Consider the following 25,742-nt stretch of genomic DNA (forward strand, 5'->3'; position numbering starts at 1 on the left):
CCCACATGCTGTGGGGCAACTAAGCCCGCGGGCCTCAACTAGAGAGCCTGCGTGCCGCAAACTACAGAGCCCACGCACCACAACTAGAGAGAGAGAACCCGCACGCCACAACTAGAGAGAAACCCGCGTGCCACAATGAAGAGCCTGTGTGCTGCAATGAAAGATCCCACTTGCTGCAATCAAGATCCCATGTGCCGCAACTATGACCTGACGCAGCCAAAAATAAATGAAATAAATAAATAAATATTTAAATACAGAACTAATATTAAACAGCCATATGAATTATGGTTACAGAACTGGATATGAATGTTGTTAACCTGGAAAAAACAAAATATAGAGATGGAGAAAGGGGAGATTGGAGGAGGAGTGAGAATAATGTTCTCAGTCAATAGAAATTGTCTAAAATTGAGACATACATAGTTAAATAAAAAAGCGTAATGACTAAAACTGCTTTATATTTTCTACTTTTTCCTTCTTAGGAGATAGCTCTTGTAAAGAAATACTCGAAGTTCAAAAATTCCTTCAGCTTGATTTTCTTTTATTATTTTAAAGTATAGTTAAAATTTTTTTATATTTATTTATGGCTGCATTGGGTCTTCATTGGTGTGCGTGGGCTTTCTCTAGTTGTGGCGAGCGGGGGCTACTCTTCATTGTGGTGCGTGGGCTTCTTATTGTGGTTGCTTCACTTGTTGCAGAGCGTGGGCTCTAGGCATGTGGGCTTCAGTAGTTGTCGCACACGGGCTCAGTAGTTGTGGCTTGAGGGCTCTAGAGTGCAGGCTCAGTAGTTCTGGCACATGGGCTTAGTTGCTCCACAGCATGTGGGATCTTCCTGGACCAGGGCTTGAATCCGTGTCCCCTGCATTGGCAAGTGGATTCTTAACCACTGCACCACCAGGGAAGCCCCTAAAGTATAGTTAAATTTAATACTACTTAAAGTGGCCTTTTTTTTTTCTCTAAATTTCTTCTCTGTCCTTCTATCTGTATAAGTAAGTACTTGTAAAGACATCTTTAATGATCACTTAGTATTTTAATGATAATTTTGGTCAATTTTGGGTTTTCAATGGTTTTTCAAAACTTTTGTCTTTGTATATTTCTCTGTATATTTGTTTGAGTTCCTTATAACAATGGAGAGTTTTGTTTTTCTAAAAAATATATGCTATAGACAAATATGCCAAAATGTTAACAGTGGTTAACTCTGGGTAGGAGGAGGAGTTTGTGTGATTGTAATTTTTTTCCTTCCTTCTCTTTTCATGTTTCTTTATTTTCTTTAAATTTTTTTCTCTTTATTTAAAAACTTAAATAAAAAAGACGAAAACAAAAGTGTTTGAGTATTTCAGAGCCGACTAAGCTAGATTTAGAGATGAAAGTTGTTCTGGTTCATAATATGACATACCACATAAGAATATAACATCAAAATCCAAAAAATGATGATTTCGGAGTTGTTAATCCAGTTGTGGAAACGATAATCCTTAGAAGCAGTAATATCACTACTGAAATTCAAGTACATGTATTTTTAAAAATAAATTTATTTATTTATTTATTTTTGGCTGTTATTTATTTATTTATATTTGGTTGGGTCTTCGTTGCTGTGCATGGGCTTCTCGTTGCGGTGGCTTCTCTTGTGTAGTACGGGCTCTAAGCTCGTGGACTTCAGTAGTTGTGGCATGTGGGCTTACTAGTTGTGCCTCGCAGGCTCAGTAGTTGTGGTTTGCAGGCTCTAGAGCACAGGCTCAGTAGTTGTGGCACATGAGCTTAGTTTCTCTGTGGCATGTGGAATCTTCTCAGACCAGGGCTGAAACCCATGTGCCCTGCATTGGCAGGTAGATTCTTAACCACTGCGCCACCAGGGAAGTCCCTCAAGCACATGCATTTTTCATGGGCCATTTAGGGGTTAAAATATTTTTAAAACTATCATTTTGTGCCAGGACCAAACACCTTATGAAAATTGAGCTGAGAATGACATACTCGTATAGAAGCACACTTAGCAAGCAAAGTGGGAGTGGTATTGATAGAAGTTTTGGTAGTAAGGAATTATCCTGCATGTGAAATAAAAGTAAATTTCACATTTCCTGAGAATTTTATGAACTGAAGTCATTATAAGCAGTAATTTTTTTCCCTCTGTATTATGAAAAACTAGTTGGCTAGTTGCAAAAAGCTGGAAACTATTAAAATAAATGTGACTTAATTTTGTTGGATTGAAAATTAGGAAAAAGTAACTTAGTGAGAGTCTAAAGTTTCTAGTTCTGACTTTCTGAGTGGGAAGGTGGGTACAATTATAGACTAAGACTAAATATAATACAAGCAAATAGTTTAATGACATAATGATGTAGAAAATATTACTGCTTTTCACCAGTTTTTGTCTCTCTCCCCACCCCCCAACTCTGTTCCAGACTCACCAACCTAAAGAAGATGGAGTTTATATTTTTCAACCCCATAGTCAACCAGTTAGCTGTCTTTACTTCTCGCCTGCCAATCCAGCTCACCTGCTGTCACTGAGCTATGATGGCACATTACGCTGTGGGGATTTTTCCAGAGCTGTTTTTGAGGAGGTAAATGTTAATATGTTTGCATATGGACCTCAGGTGATATTCTGGATTCCTTATGAAATGCCACATGAATGATTATATTATACCATCAAACTGGGTGAGATGGTGTAGAATAGGGACTTTAGAACTACACTGCCTAAATTCAAATCCCATCTGTTACTATTTGTGTGAACTCGGTAAGTTGCATAACCTCTTTGTGCTTCAATTTCCTTAGTTTTGAAATGGAATGGTAATAGTATCTACCTTATAGGATTGTCATGAGGATTAAATGAGTTAATGTAGATAAAGCATTTACTTAAAACAGAGCCTGGTACATAGTAAGTTTTTGCTCTTATTTTTTATTTTTGCAGAAAGCTTTTAAATAAAATAACTTATTCTTCTATTTTAAGGCTTAAAACTTGTCCTCTTTTATTCAGGAAAAAATATTGGAATATTATACTTTTGTTCATTATTTCTAGCCTTGGCAGATATGAATTTTGTGGGGATGAGTCTTAGATATGACAAAAAAGACTAGAGAAATTCATCACATAACAGTACTATAATACATTGTCCAAAACTTTTGGCCAGTAATATAACACAGAAACTATAAAATTTGGTTTTTTGTCTTCTAGCTAAGATTTATCATCTCTTATATGCCATGTATAGCTGATGGTAGAGAGATTAGCTCAGCTGTTTTTATCTGGTGAAGTTAGAATGAAAAACTGCCATTCGATGTCATATAATTGTACTCTGGCAAGAAATGGACACCTAAGCGGGTTCATTCAGAACATCTTAGGCCAGGTTTATTCATAACCACCTATTGAGGATAAGGTCTTTTCCTGGGCTAGTCTAACCCCTGCAGGGTAAGATGAAGTTGAAGTTTAAGAATAGTTCAAAGATGTTGGTCTCATACTCGTGACCGTCCATCCTCCCAGAAATAGCCTACCAAGTTAACCAGACTACTTACCCCTTGGAGGTTTTCAAATTGGTTTGATCTCTGGTTGGGTAGGCCAGAAGCTTCCAAAGGCCTGAGGAATCCTCACAATATTGGATCCCAGTGATTACATTTTGGTTTACTACTTAAATATCTACTACTTAATGTTACAACAAACATATTTCAAGTGAGCTTTCAGATTTGCTTAACCATATCAGATTTCCTTATTAAGAGAATTCCTACAAATCAAACTCTTTTTTTATATGGATATTAATCTTTGTGAAATTTAGGATGGTTTAGATGTAGGTTTTCATTCTTTAGCTTATTTCGAATGGGACTTTTAAAGTTTTTAGAGGTCCTCAGTATAAGAGCATTTTATATGTGATAGACAATGAAGAAAACAGGGTATCATCACTGATTATGGCTTATCATCATAAATACTAATTGATGATCTAATTTTATGCCTTAATTTTTTTATGTAAGTCAGTATTCAAAGTGAACGCATTCTGTCTTTGTAATTATTTTAATATTCTATGTATAGATGATTCATAATTACTTATAAAAGAGTTTTTAACTAATTATTTTAATAGCTATAGTATAATACGTAACTGCTTTTGTTCTTCACTGAACTCCTAAAATGATCTTTCTTACAGTTGGGAAGGCTTTTTCTCTCTTCTTGAGAGCTAATAGTTTTTGAGTTTTCTTTTAAAAATGAGGATGTTTAATTTCTTTTAAGTCTGTTTTTAACCATATGAAAAAAAGACTTTTCAAGACTGTTAATGTGTTGCTGGTCAGACTTGATTTCCTAATTACTGACAATTAGAAGAAACAGTTTCTTTTTTTACTGGTGTCTTTGCTTTTTTTTTCTTTTAATTTCTATTTTTACCTTTTAAAAATTGGTTTTTAAGAGCAACATTGATATTTAAAATCCTTACTGGAAATGGATGGGCTGTTAATCATGGATTAAATGAAATAATTTTTGTGAAAAGTCCTCTTTAAACTGTTTAATGGTAGCACTTTGGTTATTAATGCATACCATATAGTTATGTATGCAAGTCACATTCTGTTTTGTATTTGTTTATATTCTTACAGGAAGGTTTGAGTTTGAAATTTGAAGGTACATCTATGTTTTATCAGCCACTTAATAATAACTGATTGTACTTATTTATTTATTTATTTTTTTTGCGGTAAGCGGGCCTCTCACTGTTGTGGCCTCTCCCGTTGCGGAGCACAGGCTCCGGACGTGCAGGCTCAGCGGCCATGGCTCACGGGCCCAGCTGCTCCGCGGCATGTGGGATCTTCCCAGACTGGAGCACGAACCCGTGTCCGCTGCATCGGCAGGCGGACTCTCAACCACTGCACCACCAGGGAAGCCCTGTACTTATTTTTTAATACAACTTTGTTGAGATATATAATTCACATACCATTCAATTCACCCATTTAAAGTGTAAAATCCAGTGGTTTTTAGTGTATTTATAGGGTTGTGAAACTGTTACCACAATCTAATTTTAGAATACTTATCAACTCCAAAAGAAACCCCTTGCTTATCAAGTACTCCCGATTTCCCCTTTCGCCCTAGAAAACCACTAATCTACTTTCTGTCTCTACATATTTCCCTGTTCTGGACATTTCATATAAAAGGAATCATACAGTTTATAGTCTTTTGTGACTGGCTTCTATACTTATCGAAATGTTTTCAAGGTTCATGCATGTTGTAGAATGTGTCAGTACTTCATTCTTTAGTGGCTGAATAGTATTCCCTTGTGTGGCTGTACCACATTTTACACATCCATTGATTAGTTGATGAACAATTGTGTTGTTTCCATTTTTAACTATTACGAATAATGCCATTATGAACATTCATACACAAGTTTTGTGTGCTTTCATTTCTCTTGGGTATACACCTAGGAGTGTAATTGCTGGGTCATATGGTAACTCTATGTTTAACATTCTGATGAACTGCCAAGTGGTTTCCCAAACTGGCTTCACTGTTGTACATACTCATCAGCAGTATGTGAGGGTTCCCATTTCTCCACATCTTTTCCAACGCTTGTTGTTGGTGGTGAGTATAGCCAACCTTGTGGGTATGAAGTGGTATCTCATTGTGGTTTTGACTTGCGTTTCCCTAATGATTAATGATGCTGAGCATGTTCATCTGCTTATTGGCCATTTGTAATTATTTAGAGAAATTTGGATCTTTTGCCTACTTTTTAATTGGGTTATCTGTGTTTTCAGTATTGAGTTGTAAGAGTTATCCACTTATTTATTTTTTTAAAAGTCAGGTTTATTGAGGTATACAGTACATATTGTAAAATGTACCTTTGTTAGGTGTGCAGTTTTATAAGTTTTGGCAAATTGTATATACCTGTTTAACCACCACTGCAATCAAGACATAAAAAATTTCCATCACCTGGAAAAATTACCTCATGACCCTTTGTAGTCAGTCCTCTCCCCGTTCCTGAAGCCCCTGGCAACCACTGATGTGATTACTGTCCCTATAATTTTGCCTGTTCTAGAATGTCAAGTAAATGGAATCAAATGGTGTGTAGCTTTTTGTGTCTGGCTTTATTTACCTAGCATAATGTTTTTAAGATTCATCCATGATATTGCATGTATCAGTAATTTGCTTCTGATACTACTGATTGAACAATTACCTTGTGTTAGGTACTAACCTGAGTGTGCTTTATATATATTATTAAGCCTAATAACACCCTGTGAAATAGGTAATGTTCTCCCCATTTAACAGTTGAAAAAACTGAGGTAAAGAGGTTTATTAGCTTGCTGAAGGACATAAAAGGCAGAACTAGAATTTGCACTTGAGTCTCTCTGACTCCAGATCCCTGCACTTAACCATTTTAATATAATGACTGAATACTTCAAGTTTCATTTGTGTATATTGGGCTTTTTTTGATATAGGGGTTGGGATACCTTTGGTGTATTTATTTGTTAATCTCAGTTTATAGTAATATTGTTATTAAAACTAAAGGTCAGTAGCAATTCATGATTAAGTGATAAGAATTGTGGTAATTCTCTCTTACTTGAGTACTGACACATTCTACAACATTTATTTTTTATTCCTTATATGTGTGAGCCCTGAACCCAAAGTAACAACATTGTGGATTGTAAGTGATTAAAAATTTATAACAATAATACATGCTCATGATAAAATATTTACAGTAGGGGACTTCTTTGGTGGTCCAGTGATTAAGAATCCACCTTCCAATGCAGGGGACACGGGTTTGATCCCTGGTCGGGCAACTAAGATCCCACACGCCGCAGGGCAACTAAACCTGCACGCCGCAACTAGAGAGAAGCCCGCAACAAAGACCCAGTGCAACCAAAAAACCCCCACAAACTTACAGTAAACGGGGTGTGCAAACTAAATTTGCCCTTTCCCCATTCCCACTCTCCCGAAGTAACCTTTGTATTTTTTGTGTATGCCTCCAGAAAGTACACATATACTTACAAGCATATAGATACAGATTTTTTTCTTTGCGCTAATGTGTTCACACTATATACATAGTTTTTTGCAACTTGCTTTTTTAATTTACTAGTATATCTTGGACAGTTAATAGCACAAATCTACCTCATTCTTTTTTAGCATTGCATGGTATTTCAAAGTAGAGATGTACCATCATGATTTAACCAGATCTTTTCTGGTGGACGTTTAGGTTGCTTTTTATTGCTGTTATAAGCAGTCTGGCAGCAAGCATCCTTATATATATCTTAGTGAAATTACTGGGTCAAAGGGTATGTATAAGCATTAAATATTTTGATAGATGTGTCCTGATTGCTGTAAAAATTTTGTATCTATTTACACTTCCACCAAGAGTAGGTGAGCATTCAAGCCATATACCTTGGACTTAGTTGGCAAAGTTACTTGGTATATTAAGGTATTTCAACTGGGTAAGATTCAGATTCAGTCCATTTCCTAGCAAGTTTCACAGGGTAGATCTGCATCTGAAGTTTATTGGATTTAAGAGATTTGGGATGTAGCCCTGACATGGGTGGATGGGCTGTTTGATTGCAGTCTCACAGCTGATCAGTGCCTTAGTTTCCATCTAAGGGGATTACCATTTTGCCCTATGCTTCTTGTGGGGATCATGGGAGGATAAATGAGGTTATTTGGGTTAAGTGTTTTGTTACTCTTTTAACAAAGAATTTATGCATTGGCTTTCTTTAAAAGAAGAGTGTTACATAAGTTGATTGTTACTTATATCCTTAGGTATATAGAGATGAAAGAAGTAGCTTTTCCTCCTTTGACTTCTTGGCAGAAGACGCCTCCACTTTAATAGTAGGTCACTGGGATGGAAGTATGTCACTAGTGGATAGGCGGACGCCTGGAACTTCTTGTGAGAAACTTATCAATTCTTCTTTGAGCAAAATAAGAACTGTACATGTCCACCCAGTGCATAGACAGTATTTTATCACTGCGGGATTAAGGTATGTCCTTCATGAAATTTTATGATTTAGGCCTTTTAATGTTAGGAGTAATGTTTTAGTTTGGTGGTCAGAGACTTCTGACTTTTTTTGTAATACCCACAGACCAAATAATTTTCCTTTCTACACTGATTGAGCATTTTTGTTTTTTTTTTAACGTGATTATTTTTAAAATGAGAGATTCTTTTGGATTTAATAAATAGCGCAAGTGTTGAAAAAATATACATTTTTGTTTTCCTTGGCCTCATGCGTTTACTTCTAGTCTTTTGAGAAGAACGTACGTAAAAAATATAAAAGTTCCATGTGACCTATAACTTCTTGGTCTGTGTTAACTTTTTTCTTGGATAGATTAGAAAACCAGCTAGAATCTTGTCTCTCTGTACCCACCTGGTTACATATATATGCTATAATTTTGAAATTTTTCTCATTTCTTACTCTATACCAGTGTTTTTTAAATTAATATAGAAGATTAGAGGGTTCTGTCTTAACTGTTCTTCAATGTAGTGAGTATTTGAGTGTCTAATTTATGTTCAGTGCTATTGTAGAGTCTTACTATGTGTACTGTGACAACACTGAGAATTATTCCTCCTGTTACAGGGATATTCATATTTATGATGCAAGGTGCCTGAATCGCAGTAGAATCAAGCCTTTGATTTCTTTGACTGAACACACAAAGAGCATCGCTTCTGCCTATTTTTCACCTCTTACTGGTAACAGAGTAGTAACCACATGTGCTGATTGTAAGCTGAGGTAAATTGGGAAGACAGAAATACTTGTTAAGGAATCTAGAGTCTGTAGTTACTGTGTTAAACAGTAGCTTTGTTGACTATTGCTCCTTATTAAATCAACTAGTGTTATTGTTTCATAGTCATGTCTAGGTTCCCAAAGATCAATGACCTGTACTTAATGGCTTTTCAGCAGTTTTGGGATCTGTAGATTTCCTTGAGATTGGCAGGGAAGGTCTGTAGCTACCCTGGAGAGTGATGTCAGTCTTTGCTTTTAGCACTGAAATCAGATGAAATCAGGCTTGTGATATCTTGGAGGGGAGATAATTTTAGCAAAGGGAGAAGCTCTTACTTTGGAGATAGTGGGGTCTACCCCACAAGTGAAGTGCTGAATCAAAGTTGCAGAGCCCCAGGCCATGGGCAGGCAGAAAAGGTAGCAAAAATTGGGCTTTTATACAAACTACTGGATAAAATTTTATGGTTTTAGCTTTGATACCTTTCTATAGCTACTTCCTAAAAATGGATTTTAAAATGTAATATAAACCAATTGAACAAAAATAGAAAATAATGCCAATTAAAAAAGATGTGGAGAATGTTAATGCAATCACAAAGGAAATGATTTTGTTCTCTTCTAAAATCCCTGATTTTGCTTAACATTGCAAGCAATTCCCTGTTTATGAGAGTTTTACCTTAAGTGATTTTGGAATTCGTTCATTATTCATTCAACAAGTATCTGTTAAATGTATGCTGTGGGCCAGGCTCTAGAAAGGCACCTAATTTCTGTTTAGACCCATCTATTGGGAAGAACATGGTTTATAGTGTGCGACAGGTACCCAGTTAATTTCTAGTAAAGTGTGTAAGTATTACCAGGTAATACATTAAGAGATTTAGTCACCAGGCAATGGCAGCTCAGTGTCCCCTTTCCACCCATGTAGTTTTCTTTGTCTTAAGGGCTACTTATACTTATTTGTCCCATTCCTGTTCATTTGCACTGTAGAGTTTACTCTTGTTACATTAACCATTAGTGATTTGGCTTTCTAGTAATCTAATTAGTTAATAAGCTCTAGTGCCAAGAAATTTCAGTGGAATAGCTAGGCATAAGGAGAAGGGGGAGGTGGTGATGATTCGGTTAGTTTCTGTCTGCCAGGGTACCTAGTGGAGGCTTCTGGATACCTCCAGTTGCCCCACAAGAACTCCTCCCCTTGGTCACTGGACAGTCTTAGTCTCGCCAGAATCTGGAAGTGACACTATCACGCCCTCAACTGATGAGTCTCCCTTGATACATGCATACACTTTTAGGTTATTTTTGCATTTTCAGACTACATCCCTTATGTATGACTTATATTACTGTGAATCTGAATATAGAGTCTAGATTGTCACTTTAGAATGTACATTTAAGTTTGGAGTAATAATGTCTAAATAAGTAATTTCCACACTAAACTATAAGCACTGAATTTTATAATATTCTTTGTAACTTTTGTAAATATATTAGCTGAGATTTGTTAGAGCCTGATCCTATATATTTTAAGATAACAGTCATATTTCATATCATGAACCAGTGAAAACCTTGTTAAATATACTGATAATATTTCAGAAAATTATTAAGAAACAATAAAGAGTGTGCTCCTTTATTCTTGCTCTTTATTTTGTAGAATCTTTGACAGCAGCTGTATATCCTCGAAGATTCCTCTTCTCACCACCATCAGGTAGGTTTCCATGTGCCAAATAAAGTAGACCCTGGATTACTATGAGGTCTTTGTTGGAGTGCATACATTGGACATCTGATTGTCAAGGAGATGTAATAGGTCTGATTTTGTATTACATTGTTCCAGTGTTCCAGGTTGCTAGTTCCTATCCTATACAGAAGGGTTCTTGCTTCCAGGTTTCCTGTTTCTGTAAAGAGGTTCAATCTCTTTTAGTCAGTAGCTGTTCTCTGCCTCTGGGTGGTTATTTTTGGTTAAGGTGAGTGACTTTATTCTAACCTGAATTACTCATGTTACCCTATTGAGACTTACTTGCTGGTGAGGCTAGCTGAAGCTCTGTTTATTTGCACCTGTTTGTTCTGGGCTTGGAGGGCCTCTCCACCTTCCCACTTACTTTGTTTGGTTACCCTTTTTTTGCATCTGCTACTTTTAATGTATGTATTTTACATCAAACTTTATGCAATGCCTTCTTCCTAGACATACCTCTTTATTAGTATTTATGACGTTGGGGACAGGGTGTGCAATGTATGTTGATTGTTGCTTCATGAGTTTTATACTCTATAGAGGCTATATTTAAGCATGTTTGTTTTCTTTTTCACAGAATTTCCCTCTTCATTTCCTTTTTCAAACTTTATTAATTCTAGTTTATTGGTTTCTAATGCATATTTAAAAAAATTATCTAGTGTGATGATTTACAGGTCAGTAGAGATAGGGTCATTGAGTGGCAGAGGGAGATGTGGTTCTCCATTGTTCATACTTCTTTAGTTAGAAAGGGTTGCTAATGGTGTTACAATGTAAAGAATAAAAAGGCAGTGCTTTGCTTTTTGCTTTGGAGAGCAGTAAAGAGCCCCAAATATATTAAAAAAATTTTTTTTACTTTATTTTTAGTTGTGGTTATAAACACATAAATTAACCATCTTAACTATTTATATGTATACAGTGCAATAGTGTTAGGTATATTCACGTTGTTGTGCAGCAGACTTCTAGAATTTTTTTATCTTGCAAAACTGAAACTGCCCATTAAACATTAATTCCTCTTTCCCCCTTTTCCCAGACCTTGGCAACCATCTTTCTACTTTCCATTTCTATGATTTTGACTATTATAGATACTTCATATGAGTGAAATCATACAGTATTTGTCATTTTGTGACTGGTTCATTTCACTTAGCATAATGTCCTCGATGTTCATCCGTATTCTAGCATGTGACAAGATCTCCTCCTGTTTAATTTAATTTTTTAAAATTAATTTATTTTTTCCCATATTTGCCCCTAGGTTCTTCATGACCATTTCTTTTTTTTCCTTATATTCCATATATATGTGTTAGCATACGGTATTTGTTTTTCTTTTTCTGACTTACTTTACTCTGTAGGACAGACTCTAGGTATGGGAATAAATACGCAGACCTACTAGAGAATGAACTTGAGGATATGGGGAGGGGGAAGGGTAAGCTGTGACAAAGTGAGAGAGTGGCAGGGACATTTATACACTACCAAACGTAAGGTAGATAGCTAGTGGGAAGCAGCCGCATAGCACAGGGAGATCAGCTTAGTGCTTTGTGACCACCTAGAGGGTTGGGATAGGGAGGGTGGGAGGGAGGGAGACGGAAGAGGGAAGAGATATGGGAACATATGTATATGTATAACTGATTCACTTTGTTATAAAGCAGAAACTAACACACCATTGTAAAGCAATTATACTCCAATAAAGATGTTAAAAAAATTAATTTATTTTTGGCTGCATTGGGTCTTCGTTGCTGTGCACAGGCTTTCTCTAGTTGAGGCGAGTCGGGGCTACTCTTCATTGCAGTGCGCGGGCTTCTCATTGCAGTGGCTTCTCTTGTTGCAGAGCATGGGCTCTAGGCGCACGGGCTTCAGTAGTTGTGTTACACGGGCTCAGTAGTTGTGGCTTGAGGGCTCTACAGCCCAGGCTCAGTGGTTGTGGCACATGGGCTTAGTTGCTCTGCAGCATGTGGGATCTTCCTGGACCAGGGATTGAACCCATGTCCCCTGCATTGGCAGGCGGATTCTAAACCACTGCGCCACCAGGGAAGTCCCTTCGTCTTTTAAAGGCTGCATAATATTCCACTGTATGTATGTGCCACATTTTCTTTATCCATTCATCTGTTGATGGACATTTTGATTGTTTCTACCTCTTGGCTATTGTGAATAATGCAGTGAACAAAATGGGTGTAAAGATATCTCTTTAAGATCCTGCTTTGAATTCTTTTGGATATATACCCAGAAGGGGGATTTTGATGGATCATCTGATAATTCTATTTTTAATTTTTTGAGGAACCTTTGTACTGTTTTTCCATAGCAGCCAAACCACTTTATATTCCAGTAGTGCACCAGGGTTCTAATTTCTCTTTATATTCATCAACACTTATTGTCTGTTCTTTTGTTAGTGATTATCCTAAGGAGGTAATATCTCATTGTGGTTTTGATTGCATTTCTCTAATGATTAGTGATGTTAAACATCTTTTCATTTGCTTGTTGGCCATTTGTGTATCTTCGTTGGAGAACTGTCTATTCAAGTCTTTTGCCCGTTTTTGAATTGCATAATTTTTGTTGTTGAGTTATAGGAATTCCTTACATATTCTGGATATTAACCCCTTATCAAACATGTGATTTGTGAATATTTTCTACCATTTTGTGGGTTGCCTTTTCACTCTGTTGGTTGTTTCCTTTGATGCACAGGGTTTTTAAATTTGATGTAGATTTGTCTGATTTTGCTTTTGTTGCCTGTGCTTTTGGTGTCATATTGAAGAAATCATTGCTAAATCCAGTGTCCTGAAACTTTCCCCCTATGTTTTCTTCTCTGTTTTACTAATAGTTTCAAGTCTTATGTTTAGGTCTTCAATCCACTTTGAGTTAATTTTTGTATATAATATAAGATTATTGTCCAACTTTATTCTTTTGAATGTGGATATCCAGTTCTCCCAGCACCATTTGTTGAAGAAACTGTCCTTTTCCCATTTTGTGGTCTTGGCACCCTTGTTGAATATCACTTGACCATGTACATGTACATTTATGGGATCTATTCTGTTCTGCTGGTCTGTAGTGTCTGTCTTTATACCAGTACCACACTGTCATGATTACTGTTGCTTTGTAGTATGTTTTGAAATCCGGAAACATGAGGCTCCCAACTTGGTTCTTTTTTTTAAATTATTTTTGGCTGCATTGGGTCTCCGTTGCTGTGCGTGGGCTTTTCTCTAGTTGCGGCGAGCAGGGGCTACTCTTCATTGTGGTGTGCGGGCTTCTCATTGCAGTGGCTTCTCTTTGTTGCGAAGCATGGGCTCTATGTGCACGGGCTTCAGTAGTTGCGGCATGCGGGCTCAGTAGTTGTGGCTTGTGGGCTTAGTTGCTCTGCGGCATTGGGGATCTTCCTGAACCAGGGCTTGAATGCGTGTCCCCTGCGTTGGCAGGTGGATTCTTAACCACTGCGCCACCAGGGAAGTCCTGTTCTTCTTTTTAAAGATTATTTTGACTGTTTGTAGTTCCTTGAGTTTCCATATCAATTTTAGGATTTTTTTTCTATCTCTGTAAAACATGCCATTGGGATTTTCATAGGGATTGCATTGATTGAATTCTATAGATCACTTTGGGTAGTATAGACATTTTAACAATATTAAGTCTTCCAGTCCACAACCACAATGTCTTTCCATTTATTTGTGTCTTCTTTGGTTTGTTTTAGTAATGTTTTGTAGTTTTCAGTATACAAAGCTTTCACATCTTTGGTTAAATTTATTCCTAAATATTTTATTCTTTTTTATGCTACTGTAAATGGGATTGTTTTCTTAATTTCCTTTCTGGATTGGTTATTCTTAATGTGTAGAAATGCAACTGATTTTTGTGTGTTGATTTTTGTATCCTGTAAATTTGCTGAAATTGTTTAAATAGTTTTTTTGTGTGTTTGTGTAGTCTTTAGTCCTACCCAGTTTTCTAGTCCTACTAAATTTACAATACTATGTTGAATAGACATGGCAAGAGTAGGCATCCTTGCCTTTTACCACATCTTACAGGAAAAGCTTTCAGTTTTTCATCATTGAGTATTATGTTAGCTGTGGGCCTTTCATATATGGCCTTTATTATGTTGAGATAGTTTTTGTCTATTCCTAGTTTGTTGAAAGGGTATTGAATTTTGTCATGAAAGGGTATTGAATTTTGTCAAATGATTTTTCTGTACTGGTTGAGAGGATCTTATGATTTTTGTCCTTCATTCTGTTAATGTGGTATATTACATTAACTGAGTTTTATATGTTGAACCATCCTTGCATCCCAGGTATAGATTCAACTTGGTCATGGTGTATAATCCTCTTAATGTGCTGTTGAATTTGGTTTGCTGGTATTTTGTTGTGAATTTTTGCATCAATATTCATTAGGAATATTAGTCTGTAGGCTTTTTTTTTTTTTTTCTTGTAGGTTCCTTGTCTGGCTTTGGTATCAGGGTAGTGTTGGCCTCACAGAATGAATTGGGAAGTGTTCCCTCCTCTTCAGTTTTTTGGAAGAGTTTGAGGAGCACTGGTGTTAATTCTTCTTTAAATGTTAGGTAGAAATCTCCAGTGAAGCCATCTGGTCCTTGGATTTTTTAAAATTTTTTTATTTTTTTTTGCGGTATGCGGGCCTTTCACTGTTGTGGACTCTCCTGTTGTGGAGCACAGGCTCCAGACGTGCAGGCCCAGCGGCCATGACTCACGGGCCTAGCCGCTCCATGGCATGCGGGATCTTCCCGGACTGGGTTAAGAACCTGTGTCTCCTGCATCGGCAGGTGGACTCTCAACCCCTGTGCCACCAGGGAAGCCCATGTCCTGGGATTTTTTTGTTGGGAGGTTTTTGGTTATTATTTTAATCCCCTTACTAGTTATAGTTCTACTTAGATTTTCTATTTCTTCATGATTCAGTCTTGGTAAATTGTATGTGTCTGGGAATTTAAAAAAATAATTATTTTTTGGCTGTGTTGGGTCTTAGTTGCAGCACGTGGGATCTTCATTGAGGCATGTGGGATCTTTCGTTGAGGTGTGCGGACTTCTCTCTAGTTGTGGCATGCAGGCTTCTCTCTAGTTGCGGCATGTGGGTTTTCTTTTCTCTAGTTGTGGCGTGCAGACTCCAGAGTGTGTGGGCTCTGTAGTTGTGCGTGGGCTTAGTTGCCCCTCAGCATGTGGGATCTAAGTTCCCCCACCAGGGATCGAACCTGTGTCCCCTGCGTTGGAAGGCAGATTCTTTACCACCGGACCACCAGGGAAGTCCTTTGTCTGGGAATTCATTCATTTTTTCTGGATTGTCCAGTTCATTGGTGTATAATTGTCTATAGTATTATAATCCTTTTAATTTCTGTGACATCAGTTATAATATCCCATTTTCATTTCTTATTTTAGTGATTTGCATTTCCTCTCTTTTTTTTCTTAATCTAGCTAAGGGCTTGTCAATTTTGTTGATCTTTTCAAAAAACTAACTCCTAGTTTATTTTTTTCTGTTGTTTTTCTATTCTGTAATTCATTTATCTCTGCTCTAATCTTTATTATTTCCTTCCTTCTGCTGTCTTTTGGTTTTGTTTGTTCTTCTTTTTCTAGTTCCTTGAGGTGTAGTTAGATTGTTGATTTTTAGATCTTTCTTCTTTTCTAATGTTTACTGCTGTAAATTTCCCTCTTACTATTGCTTTCACAGCATCCCGTAGATTTTGGTAGGTTGTGTTTTCATTTTTATTTGTCTGCAGATATCTTCTAATTTCCCATGTGATTTCTTCTTTGAGCTCCAGATGTATTTTTAACTTTAAGGTTGTATGGAATATAAAATGATTTCAGGGTTTGGTTATTAGGGGAATACAAATATGGGAAATAGCAGATCCTGTTAAAACAGCAAAAACCTAGATTATATATTTCTTTGTTCTAGGTCTTCTTCTGTTTGCATGTGCTTAAAAAAAAGGAGGGGAGTCCATTGAGCTAGTAAATAGTGAACAAAAAATGTGCCATTTCAATAGACATTTAGTGATCATCCACTGAGCACAAATCACTATACCCAGCACTGGAGATTCAAAAATGCAGAATACATCATCTCTGTCCTGAGTTTCAGTCTTGCATGAAGGATGAGATTAGGTTGTTGGTGACACAGTAACTTAATGAAAAGAAACTTGGCAGACAATATCAGCATTTAGGAGCAATGCCATCTTAACCCTCTGCCCATGCTACCTGGAGTTATTTAACACTACTGTCCTTTAAAAAATCGTTTTTTTTCTCTAGGCACAACACCATTACTGGGAGATGGCTGACCAGGTTCCAAGCTGTGTGGGACCCTAAACAAGAAGACTGTATCATAGTCGGCAGCATGGCCCAGCCACGGCGAGTGGAAATCTTCCATGAGAGAGGAAAGTGGGTGCACTCTTTTCTTGGTGGAGAATGCCTTGCCTCTGTGTGTTCCATCAACGCTATGCACCCAACTCGGTATATTTTGGCTGGTGGTAACTCCAGTGGGAGGATACATGTTTTTATGAATTAAGAAAGTTGCGGAGTTTTTGGTTTGACAACACTGATTTGTTCAAATTAATCAGTGTCTAAGGAGCCCAGTAATTCACGTGGCTTAGTCTGTTTACTTGGTAATATGTTCTATTTTTAGCAAATATAAAATTGCTTTGTTAATAAGAACTGTGAGCAGAAGGTACTTTTAGTAAGAGAAGCCTTGGAGGTTGTTTCTATAGGATGGCAAGGGAATTAAAGGGGAGACTGTGATGGCTTCAGCACTTTTAATCAGGCAGAATGTTGAGAAATTCTAACATAAATTATAAAGCTTTGAGTGATCAGTATTTTGGTTGTTTTTGTGGTTTTGATTCTATAGTGATATATAGATTTGTGGGTTTTTTTTATAGTTTGCAGTAAATATTTATTTCTAGACTCATACACTGGAAGGGGTCTTGAAAGGTCATCTAACTCAGTGACTTTGAAACTTTTGAGTTTTTAAACTGAGCACCTTTTTTCCCCCTTGCCTCTAAATTAAATCTTACATGAAATCCCAAGAAATTGCTGAGAAGCTTTGGTTCACTTGGGCAGGGCCTGTGTCTGTGTGTGTTGACCCTTTCCCTCCCGCTCCTCTACATGGCTCCTGAGACACAGCTAAGGAAACCCAGGGCTTGTAGGCACAGGGTTTGGATCTACCTGATTGTTGTAATCCAGTATGAGATTAACTTCAGACCAGTGTTTCCCAGACAGTGGTTTGTAGCTGTTCACATGAAATCAGTTAAGTGGCCATGAACAGTGTCTACAAAAATGAAAAGGAGAGAAATAGTAAAGAATAGCAAACTTAGAGTAAGTATTCTTTTGTGAAACTTAGTTCCATATGCATACATATTTGTAGGTATACATGCATACGTATATTCTGATGTAAAATGTATTTCTTTATTACTGTGGTACTGTGGGTCATGGTTAAAGAAGTAAAAGCACCTGACTTAGAAAGTCATAGACAGCCTTATCTGTCCCTGTCTTTAAACTCTCCAGAGGAGATTCAATAACCTGGGGAAGTGTAATGAAATACCATTTTTGGAATTCCTTCATAAAATTTTTTTTTCAGAAGCTATGGCAATTTGAATGTGTCTGTTGTTGGATATTACTAAATCAGTGACTAATATTACTGTGTGACCTTACCTATCCAACTTTTTCCATTGTTCTTCATTGCCAAACTACTACTGAAAGCCTGTTGTAAATAGCTTCAGCAATATGTTTGATTTCTAAGAGGAAATATTAACTTTTCATAATTGTATATCACAGAAATAAAGTGACATGTTTCATTTCCTTGAAGAACATTTTTTTCTTAAATAATTTCCTTCTCTGTAATTAAAGTCTAAATAAGTTTTGAGGCTTAGTTTATTAATACATTGTGGGAGTTTAGAAGGAATAGGATTTCTTTATTTTCTTGGTGATATGAATACAGGAATTGATAAGCAAGGTGGAAATATTAATTTATGAAATGCAAAAAGTAAGGTCATGTGAGGTTGAGGTATATTTAAACTGTCCTGGAAATAGTAAATGAAACCTTTAGGCTCCCTTTCCCTTTTCCATGCCACTTAATTTTACAGGTTCTAGAGTAGCTAGTTCTGTGGGAGTTGTTCTTTTAAGATGTTGAAAACTACTCTCAATCAAATTAGTACTATCACTTAAGCTTTGAATACTTGGTGGTATACTTGGTGCTAATTGCCTGGCTTCTGCACCAAATGTTAGCAAATTCTTGATGTTTCTCACTTTTCTGGTTTCTTTTGCCATTGTAGCTTCATCAGCTGTGCTATTTATATCCCATTCTACTTAACAGAGTTCTGTCTTCTTGAGGCGGTGCAGGAAGGAGAGAAGGACGGTGAGTGGGGGACTTGTTTCTTGGTGATAAGCTCTATAAAGGAGCAATTGTTTAAATCTAGAAAGCACGTAAAGGACAGTTGCTTCCCTTAGGACATCCTTACACTGTATTCTGTTGTGAAAGGCACTTCTCCCAGAGACTCGCTTAAAGCTGTGTGGCTTCTGTAATTATGTGTGTATTATGATTGCTCTCTCCCTTCCGGATAAACCTTTTTTGTTAGCTGGCCTTTATAACATCTCATAAGCATGTAAGCTCTGAATTCTCCTGTAGTTATTTTCTTTGAGATGCCTGACCTTTTTTAATGTGACGTTAAGGAGGAAGGAGATGATCTCATTTGGGGTGGATGGAGACTTGGTCAGACTAAGAGAGACCACAAATGATTAGGAACTGATAGAATCTGAATTGCTTAAGACCCATTTTAGTATTCTGTCCTTTGAGTTAACCTTTCCACAGAGAAGACTTTGTAAAGATAGTTCTCCAGGAAAGCAGAGAGCTTTAGGGCTGTGGATACGAAGGTTTAAATACTTTCAGCCAGTGTACAGTACATGAGAAGAGGAGGAGGGCAGAAACATGTGCCTTCTGTATCAAACTTGAGAGGAAGAAGTATATGCACTCTGTCTTCAGATTCCAAAAACTTAGGCGTCTCGTTTGTTAGGCTGTCCCTTCTGATTTAGTACTTTTGTTTTTCCTTGTTAGTACAGAGTTGATGGCCAGTAATGAGTTTTAGTTTTAAGACAGCATAGACCCATAATTCTGGTTCATGTGGCTGTAAATGTTTGACTTTTCAAATGAAAAGGTGGAATTTTGTGAGGAAGATAATATTTAGCACAGTTACACAGAGCGAGGAGTAAAACATCTTAAGGTATGTTTTCCTAAAATGGAACCTGTGCAAGAGGAAATGTTTTAAAAGTATCTTTTGTATGTTTTACTCCACTCCATCAGCATGTTGTAGGGGTGTGTAGAGGAAGCCTGTTCATGAGCTAAAACCAGAAGTGTGTTCAGGTGCAGAGGGGCTTGGTTGTGGTTGAGGCACCCTAAGCAGGGGCCTTGAAAGGACGTGTGCATAGGTGAGTTGTCATTAGTTATCCAAAGAAGGGCTGTAGGGACTTCCCTGGTGGCACAGTGGTTAAGAATCCGCCTGCCAATGCTGGAGACCCGGGTTCAAGCCCTGGTCAGGGAAGCTCCCACATGCCGCGAAGCAACTAAAACCAGGGCACCACCACTACTGAGCCTGCGTTCTAGAGCCCATGAGCCACAACTACTGAGCCCACGTGCCCTGACTACTGAAGCCCGCGCACCTAGAGCCCGTGCTCCACAACAAGAGAAGCCACTGCAATGAGAAGCCTGCGCACTGCAACGAAGAGTAGCCCCCGCTCGCCGCAACTAGAGAAAGCCCGTGAGCAGCAACGAAGACCCCAATGCAGCCAAAAATAAATAAATAAATAAATTTATTTTTTTTTAAAAAAGCGCTGTAGCTGTAAGTCTGTAGGATCATGGGAAACCACTTGCATCCAGTGGTTCTCATGCTTTTTTACTCTTCAGATCACTTTAAGCGACTTTAAGAGACTCCTGTCATTAAAAAAAAAAACACCAACTTCCCTGGGGACAGGGCACTGGATATCATTTTATTTTTTTATTAATTAATTTATTTTTGGCTGCACTGGGTCTTCGTTGCTGCATATGGGCTTTCTCTAGTTGCAGTGAGCAGGGGCTACTCTTTGTTGTGGTGCGCGGGCTTCTCATTGCAGTGGGTTCTCTTGTTGTGGAGCACTGGCTCTAGGCACACGGGCTCTAGAGCTCAGGCTCAGTAGTTGTGGTGCACGGGCTTAGCTGCTCCGCGGCATGTGGGATCTTCCCGGACCAGGGCTTGAACCTGTGTCCCCTGCATTGGCAGGTGGATTCTTAACCACTGCGCCACCAGGGAGGTCCCTGGATATCATTTTAAAGGTAATAGGAACCTCTTAAAATTTGGAAGTAAGTGACATAACCTGATCAGTGCTTTAGGAAAATGATCTAGTGGCAGAATGGAGGGTTGGAAGGCAGGTAGAACTGAAAATAGGAAGATTAGATAATAAGCTAGTAGGGTGGACCCTAGTCTCACTTTTTATCCTCATGGAATTTAGAAGACCATTACCAGTCCATAGCTAGAGTGATGGTTACAGAATCAGATGAGATAGTGTTAAAGGAATGTATGTTGTTAAGTTGTAAATATGAGGTTTGTAATTGTAGTGGTGATATCATTCTGTTCCCTTCATAGGAAGTGTTTGCTGTTCTCTCTCTTACTCCAGGCTTACAAACACTGGTGCAGAAGCTGGACCATCTAGATTCTCCTTTGGGCTCTGAGACTGTGTGTAACCTTGGGAAAATCATTTCTTGGTTTTCCTCATCAGAAAAATGTGGTCCAATTCATCTCCAAAATTATTCCACACTTACAGCTTCTAAGTTCTTAATAGTATTTATTTTGGGGGGAAGAACAAGGATAATAGATGGCTATAAACAAAATGATTATTTTAAATAATTCCAGTCGCAGACAGCAGTCAGCTGTGTAAATCCCACTGGTATCCTTTTATCTATGTGTTGTTAATTTTAAGGAGGAGAAAGTGAGATAGGCTGTAAGTTAAAAAAAAAAAAAAAGAGTCCACTCTTCTATGATATTTAAATATTTATTTACGTTTAAAAATAATTTTCATGGCACCAATGATTTTATGCTAACTACATACTGCATATGTAGAAAAAAGTACATTGCTTTGAAGGAAAATGTAACTTATAATTTTTGGCACACAAGAGGTTAACAACTATATATATTTTTAATGAAACTAAGAAATTCACATTTGCAGGTAGTTTACCTTCTACTGCTTAAAGATGCAGTACACTATTCTTTAGTAAGAGTTTTATTTCCTCTGATAGATGAAGCTGTGGAAACCACTGCTTTTTCTACAATGAGATCAAAACTAATTTTGAGAGAAAATAGGAGACATAGTGGAACACAGTAAAATCAGGTTAAAAACTTGAACAATTTCTAATGATGGGGAGATACCAAAAAAGACTAGTCACCAACAAAGGAAGTTTGTTATTCAAGCACTATTTGAAAAGCAAATTGAAGGAAACTTTTCTATCTGTATTTTGTGGGATAAGCCCTGGAAAAAAAACCCCAAAAGTTTCTGTTCAGAGAGCAAAATCCAGCTGTAGGAAGTGGCATGGACTATTGTACTGTTAGAACTCTAGACACAAGTACGTACCAGGATATGGAATACTTCATCTTTCTTTAATGTGAATATGAAAGGTCAGAGTCGAGGCTATCACTCACTGCATAGAAACACCATATTCTACAGACTGAGGTAGGAACACTACACTAAAAGGTAATCTGCTATGTTGCATAAGACAGTAGATATCCAGGTTAAAACCAGCCCCCTATTTCCTGACAGCCTTTTCTTCTCCGAGTCTACTTTTTACTCCAATACTGTGCTAATAAAGCCTTTCCTGTAGATGACAAGTGGCAGTGGCTAGTTGGTTCTAAGCGATCCCGAATCTTTACTAGGCTCTCCCTCATATTTTGTCTTGTCACTTTGAAAATAGATGTTTGTAATTCTGCCCAAATTTCTGCTGGTATGGAAATGATCAGACAGGCCCTCTTCCATGCTTAGATTCTGGCTGCGTTTTAGCATTCCAGTGGTTGATCTTGCTCATCTTGGCATCAGACATCTCTTTGCTGGTTGGTTGTTCGAGCACCCTTTAAACAAGCAACCCCAGTGCCTCTACTGGGAAGTGATCCCGGATCTTTAACACATGTCAGGAATTGGAGCAGAGCTGACCCTCTTTCTGCTTACACACTGGTAAGGAGCAGTTTTATTGTCTAGCTTGGGGTTGGCAGATTATGGCCTGTGGGCTAAATTCAGCTCACTGCCTGTTTTTATAAATAAAAATGTTGTTATTGGAACACAGCTGTGCTCCTTTGTTTATGTATTACCTATGGCTGTTTTGTGATAAGATGGCGGAGTTGAGTAGTTGCCAGAGTATGGCCCACAAAACCAAAATAAAAAAATATTTACTATCTGGCACTTTACAGTAGAAGTTTGCCGACCCCTGGTCTAGATAAAAGGGCAATTAAAATTTTGAAACACAGCACCACCCCCAACCTTAAAAAAGGAAAAACTCCGTTTATCCATGGCTATTAGATTCTATATATGGACATGGTTCTGCTGTCTCAGAGGACAACTAGGGGAAAGCAGATCTACATGTGACTCATTCTGTTCTGCATTTGAGGCTCCCCAGCATCATAGGGTGTCAGCAGCTGCTCCACTGTTATGTGGGTCCCAGGAATATGTCCACTGACTGTCCTTACGTAAGTCCTCAGGCCCAGATGACTTAGAAATCTCTCCCTGAGATGAAAACAAGATCTTGTGTGTGAGTGGTTGTAAGAGTTGCAGAGCTCGGGCCTCGGACCCCACACTCACCCTCCACATGCTGCTCTTCTGCATGGAGCCTCGGCAAGGATGGTAAGTGCTTTCCTACAACTTTCATTTTCCCAGTGCAGAGGCTGACGCTAGGGGGCAGTATTTCTACATCTAAGTCTTGGTCTCTGCCACATTCACCTTCTTTTGTAGGCATCTCTTAGAACTCCTATTTAAAGAGATTCTTTTCCTGGTCCCTTCCCAGGCTGTTTGTTGATCTTGGAATTCTATTTTCTGAAGCTTTTTATTCTCAGGATCAGTTTCTTCCTTGTGTCGTTTAAGTTCGTCAGGCTCTATTTTTCTTAATCCATAAAGTAAAAACAAAATATGAATTGATAAGAAAATACATTTTGTTGTTAAAATATAAATTGAAATAGTCTTTTTTGGGGGGGATGGTGTTGTACAAAATAAGTACTGCTCTGTGACCTCAACGGTCTCTCAGGTACCTTAGCTCTGGTTTCTGTTAACTACACTTAGTCCTGCATTTCTGACAGTTCTATCCCTGGCACCACCGAATTCACCTAATGCTTCTGGAGCACTATAAAAGTCTTGAGGGTCTTCAGAAAAAACCCCCACAGAAGTCTAAGTTCATTATACAAAACTCATGGTGATGCCCACTAGGATCTAGTCTAAGGGGACAGACTTACCCCACCCCTGCTGCTGCTGCTGCTGTAGTGGTGGTCCCTTCAGATGCCCACTCTGCTCAGATTTGAAAGAAATAAAAGGAAAAGAAAATCCAACTCAGACCGTCATAAGAAGCAACTTTCCATTTAATCATTCTACACGGATGTTTACTTTTTTTTAAAAGCTCTGTCTGGGAAGAAAACCTAGACAGTCCCCATTGTCCAGACCCCTGGCTTGCCCCGCTGAGGCTGCAGTGATGAGTCTACTGGAACTGAGTAGGAAAGCTCCTGCAGAATACAGAAGACAACAGCTCTCTAGTCTCCAACTAGTGTCCCATCTCCTAGGTGACACTACTGCGAGAATCAGTAATAATAAAATAAATTATTTTTGATATTTTCAAAATAATACACATCTATGAAAAATCAAAATTCAAAACCAAAAATTTTATCCTGCAAATTGGGAGGATGAGAAACAGAGTCGCCGAGCCTTTCTTGAAAGAACCTCTGAAGGAAATGAGTTTTCCCAGTTAGTTTAGACAAGGCATGAGCCTATCCCTTTCTTCTTCTGGGAAACGACCCTCCTAGGCTGTGGACTTTGAGTCATGAGAGGAGGACTTGGTACATGTGCCGATGGTTCCGCGATGGGTCCCATTGCTGGGAATGGGTAGCCGGGCTCCTTGGTCCACCTGGCTAGTTATTGGGAGGATTCATGCCTTCTCAGGTGTCAGTGAGCAGGCTCACCACTGAGCGGATTTTGCAGGCAAACCATCGCCTGAGGGGACAAAAGTATTGATAGTGGAATTGTTCAAACTCGGGGGTCTGGCGGATATCGCGGAAAAAGGCAATGTCAAGGTCGGACTCGGTAAGGATGATCAGGAGGAGGAGCAAAACAAAGAGGAGTCCCATGGTCACAAGGAGCAAACGGAGGACACTTAAAACAAACTTATTCACCTGTTCCTCCTCTGGCCTGCCGTGCCCCTGACACAGGGCCCTCAGCTCTCCCCCAAGGGCCTCCATCTCTGCAGCAGTTGGGGTGCTGGCCTCACACTCCTTCTCCTCCTCAATGCTGCAGGTGGCCCCATTGATCTGCCGGGAAAGCAGCATCAGCTCCAGGCTGTGCTCGGCCACAGGGGTGGGCAGCACACTGTCTGCAGGGCTGTAGGCCTCATCCGCGATCACGGCGACTCGCTCATTGCTGTCTGCCCGGCTGCTTCTCACGTGAGGCAGGAAAGTGTCCCCGTGGGAGGAGGTACGTACCGGGGTGGAGTGGGCACTGTCCCGTAGGGACTCGAGACCTGGAAAGGCAAAAGGAAATGAGCAGGCCTTCTGTGTGCCGGCACCCACTTCGCTGTCAGGCGGAGGCAGCACCTGTCCTGCTTTATCTGGTCACTAAAATCTTAGGAGAAGCCCCTTTGCACGCCCCACGTGACCAGCAGCAATGGCCACTGCACTCTGTTTTGATGTATCAAGAATAGGACAAGAGAAGCAGCAGGAACCAGAGTGGCATTGGTTGCAAGTTTCTTTCTTTTTGCTTATAGTTTTGGCCATATTGGTTAAAGATTCTGCCTTTCTTGCCTTTGGTGTCTTGGGCCTGGCTTTAGCCCAATTTGAAAGAGAATCGCAGACCATCCCTGACCCAACCAGAGCTGGGGTCATGGTTCAGGGAGCCGAGGGCCTTGAGAGGCAGGAATGTGGAGGAGACTGTGTTTTGCCCAGCTGGGCCTCATCAGATACAGATTCTGGAGCCGAGTGTCCTCCTAACAAGCCGGCACACAGCTCCTTGAGCTCATGAGCTCACCTTTTGGATTTCTGCAGCTGCTATCAGGCTCCTCAGCCACCCAGTTCTAGCTGTCCTGACTGTGGGAGGTAAAAACCTGATCTGCGCTTCCTAAGTGCTCTCCCTCTCTTTTCACCTTAGACTGAGCCGGGTCCAGAACAGGCTGACAGCTCCCCTTGCTTTAGCTACTCCAGAGTACAGAGTGGTCTCTGAGACGATCTTGTTGCATC

The 25,742-nt window shown here is 38.9% G+C and overlaps 2 protein-coding genes across 7 annotated transcripts in view; one reads left to right on the forward strand and one right to left on the reverse strand.

Annotated features, from left to right (window-relative positions):
- The window catches only part of WDR76 (WD repeat domain 76), an 81,701-nt gene that overhangs the window by 46,277 nt on the left and 9,682 nt on the right, over positions 1–25,742 (forward strand). Inside the window, exons 10-16 of one of the 3 annotated variants that reach the window (XR_010945233.1) lie at positions 2,391–2,549; positions 7,685–7,902; positions 8,497–8,649; positions 10,277–10,330; positions 16,564–16,692; positions 18,579–18,661; positions 20,950–24,984. Coding sequence is in view for 2 of the 3 variants with exons in the window: in XM_067745473.1 (XP_067601574.1) it covers positions 2,391–2,549; positions 7,685–7,902; positions 8,497–8,649; positions 10,277–10,330; positions 16,564–16,819 (840 nt within the window). In the remaining variant the exon portion in view is untranslated. Of the gene's footprint in view, positions 1–2,390; positions 2,550–7,684; positions 7,903–8,496; positions 8,650–10,276; positions 10,331–16,563; positions 18,115–18,578; positions 18,662–20,949; positions 24,985–25,742 lie in introns of those variants that run through there. The other 2 variants (XM_067745475.1, XM_067745473.1) reach the window with 2 other exon arrangements.
- The window catches only part of FRMD5 (FERM domain containing 5), a 341,523-nt gene continuing 337,877 nt past the window's right edge, over positions 22,097–25,742 (reverse strand). For 2 of the 4 annotated variants that reach the window (XM_067745479.1, XM_067745487.1), the window contains one exon: positions 23,865–25,030. In XM_067745479.1, the coding sequence (XP_067601580.1) occupies positions 24,453–25,030 (578 nt within the window). In that variant the 3' untranslated portion in view covers positions 23,865–24,452. Of the gene's footprint in view, positions 23,812–23,864; positions 25,031–25,742 lie in introns of those variants that run through there. The other 2 variants (XM_067745480.1, XM_067745486.1) reach the window with 2 other exon arrangements.

The sequence above is a fragment of the Pseudorca crassidens genome, chromosome 1, assembly GCF_039906515.1.
Source record: "Pseudorca crassidens isolate mPseCra1 chromosome 1, mPseCra1.hap1, whole genome shotgun sequence".
Classification (NCBI taxonomy): Eukaryota; Metazoa; Chordata; class Mammalia; order Artiodactyla; family Delphinidae; genus Pseudorca; species Pseudorca crassidens.